This window comes from Atta colombica, unplaced genomic scaffold (assembly GCF_001594045.1).
Source record: "Atta colombica isolate Treedump-2 unplaced genomic scaffold, Acol1.0 scaffold84, whole genome shotgun sequence".
Classification (NCBI taxonomy): domain Eukaryota; kingdom Metazoa; phylum Arthropoda; class Insecta; order Hymenoptera; family Formicidae; genus Atta; species Atta colombica.
In genome coordinates, this window is record NW_017259577.1 from 929,224 (window position 1) to 932,309 (window position 3,086).

The window sequence follows — 3,086 nt, forward strand, 5'->3', positions numbered from 1 at the left end:
ACACGAGTTTTAACTCTGGTCCTCTGAGGGAGGCGGAGGGCGCGGAGAGTACTCGTGGGCGCGGGGTAGGAGACAGAAGGCGCTGCGAAATCCTGGTGCTGTTTACATAAATATAGGACCCCGATCGATTGATTACATAATATGCGTGATGACGCATTTCGTTGTGCCTTCCATATTTTTCACCGCCGCCGCCTGCCGTCCTTCCCAAAGATGCATCAGTAACAAAGGCTTGCATACACTTACCATATATTTACTGTCTCTCTTCCTCTTATGTGTCATCATCTGGTCGCTGTTTTGAATTTTCTTGTCGCACGCAAAAATATTTTATCATATGATTTTTTTATTTAAAAACTTAAATAGAGCGAACACTTAATATGAGCGTGACAGTACCATCGAAGATGTGGCGCGCATAATATGATAGCGCTGCTAATAATTAGAAAGGAATTAATAATGCCATACACCCAGATATATAGTTTAAATATGCGTTTATTTTTATATATAATGTAGTTTTACAATATACAGATCTTACAATATACAGATCTTACAATATTTATAAGCAGGTATTTTAATTTAATTTAATTTAATTTAATTTAACTTAGTTAATTTTAAATCGAATTTTAAGTACCTGCTTCCGATTAGTAATAAAATGTATATTTACTTGTCATTTTGGTACGTATTAAAAACTTAAAGCCAATAACTCGCAATCGAGTTGATGTCCACTGAAGATGTTGTTATCGCGTATAGCGTCTTTGAATGCAATTATTGAAGAATTGCGTATATTTGACATCGACCATATCAACGAGTCAGTTTAATTGTTTTTTGATTTGATTGATACATCCATAAAACTCAAACATCCGTCGTAACGTTTCAGTCATTGTAATGCGTATGGATGAAGAATCGAGATGTACAAGCGTAACATCATTCAACCGTCAAACTCTGACGGTTAGCAGTACAACGCTTATAAAATTGTCCTTGTATTTGTTTCGCAGCTTATAAATATTCTCTCTTGTAAATATTCCATCGTTGCTCGTAGAGGCCCTTCCACGTTTCGAGAGACAGTTCGTATCCATGATGATCTCCCAGAGCGATCTCCACGTAACTCGGTCAACGTTAATTCCAATTTCCAAATACTTGTAGCCCATAACTGTCAGATCGTAACGTTTGTTCAGTAAATGCACCACGCGATGCTCCACGCTGTGTATGTACGTAATATTCAAAAAAAAACGTTCCTTTTGTGTATAGAACGTTGAAAACTTACATGTTACTGCAGTCCTTCTCCGTTTCATACGATACGTTGCTGTCTTTAGAGAAATATATTTTCAACCGTTACAAGTATCGAGAATCGCAAGACTGATTGCATCCGCATAAATTGTAACGTATGATAAAACTTCTAGAATCGAAGAGGGGGAACTCCTCCCCTCTTTCTAAGAATTGCGAACGTGTCGCGACACATTTATTGCAGCTTTCGCAGCTACGTATTTTCTTTGTTTGCGAGTTTATCAACGTTTATACTTTATGGTTTATACTTTATGGTTTATATTTCGTTAACATTGATGACGCTGATAATGAGCACGTTGACGATATTGATGCTTTTTCCGCTGGACATTCCCAAGATCTCGTTTTTTCTTTCGATGGTGAATTTGGTGGACTTAATGACAAGAGACGGCTCTTTTTGCTCGATCGATTTCGAAGAATATATTCGATATATATTCTTCTACTTGGTCCATGTCTTAACGCTCGTAACTGAAGCTTACGATTGAATGAAAAAAGCTTATACTGCCTATACATTGCATGTACCATATGTACTGTCAGATCGAACATGGCGCGACGCGTTTAACAGAAGCGTCGATGTTTTCGGATACATACATACATACATACGTTTATACATACATACATACATACATACGTTCATATATACACATGTTCATACATACATTTACACATACTTTCATACATACATACATTCACACATGTTCTTGCAGAGCACAATCAAGCATTCATGGGCCATCAAGACGGCTACCCAGCTCAAGAAGCCACGCTACGTCATTTTCATTATGTAAACAGGTCAAACAAACGTTATGTCCGCTTACATACATAAACTTACATGTTACAAAAAAAAAAGGAAAAAGAAATAAATACATTAACGTAATAAATACATTAACGTATTTTTATTAAAAAATTTTTTTGTAACCACCAGTTATACATTTTCAATACATTTTGTAATGTATAATTCTTAACATGTTGTCCATTACATAGTAACATCCAGCAACATCCAGATTAGTTAAAGATTCCATATCTTCTACGTAAATTACATTCAAAATCTCGATCTACATGCGTTCTCGCTCATCGTCTAGAAGCAAGTTCCACAGCCACGTTCGTTTCGCATCTCTTAATGTACATAATAGCATCATCTTCAAATACAATCGCCGTGATTAGGCGTTCACCTCGCTGTACGAGACCATATCATCCTCCCATCGCAATCTATGGTGGTAAGCACTCAATCAGGAAGCACAAGACCTGTCGAATCTTGTCCATGGAGTCCATTTCCACGGGACTCATAAAAATATAATGCCTGAGAACGGTCCCCTGTTTCAGCACCATCACTTCCTTCACGAGAAATTTCTTGTTAACGATAAATCCCCTTGCAGATCCACGAACATTGGCACGTATTATCGAGAAGATTTCGTTCGATTGCAACGTATCGTAGATTTTATATCGTGTCGGAAGTGCACTTAGGTGATTTTGCGCACAACATTAGTCAATGGATTATACTGAATTACGCGATCGTGTGTATGATGACAATAGGCTGTTGTATTTATCGACACATTCTTCTTACATTCAAAGACTAATCACACAATGTCATTCTTGACCATTCGTTCTGTCGGGAACAATTGATAATCGAACGGGCCATTATGTAAAAAAGTCATAAAGGTGAGACTCGGCTCGAGATATTTGTATGTAATAGCCCTTGCAAAAACGTGCGTACAAGTCGTACAGAATCGCACATCTGTTTTTGTCAAAATCCAGATTCAAGTCATCGTACGGATAACATTCTGAATTCAGATAGAGTTTCGTTAATTCGATTG

The 3,086-nt window shown here is 37.3% G+C and overlaps 1 protein-coding gene across 1 annotated transcript; it reads right to left on the reverse strand.

Annotated features, from left to right (window-relative positions):
- Positions 1-929: 929 nt before the first annotated feature.
- LOC108693030 lies at positions 930-2,008 on the reverse strand. The gene is made up of 3 exons (XM_018201670.1): positions 1,963-2,008; positions 1,259-1,301; positions 930-1,194 (listed from the first exon to the last, which is right to left on the reverse strand). Exons 1-3 carry the CDS (start codon positions 2,006-2,008, stop codon positions 930-932), a joined length of 354 nt encoding a protein of 117 aa, XP_018057159.1.
- Between the last annotated feature and the right edge of the window lie 1,078 nt (positions 2,009-3,086).

Coding starts and splice junctions, on each gene's coding strand:
- LOC108693030 (XM_018201670.1), bottom strand. CDS start 2,008: ATGGCCCATGAATGCTTGATTGTGCTCTGCAAGAACATGTGTGAAT. Junction 1,302..1,962: donor CTGCAAGAACATGTGTGAAT/GTATGTATGTAT, acceptor ATTTCTCTAAAG/ACAGCAACGTATCGTATGAA. Junction 1,195..1,258: donor GAGAAGGACTGCAGTAACAT/GTAAGTTTTCAA, acceptor GTACATACACAG/CGTGGAGCATCGCGTGGTGC.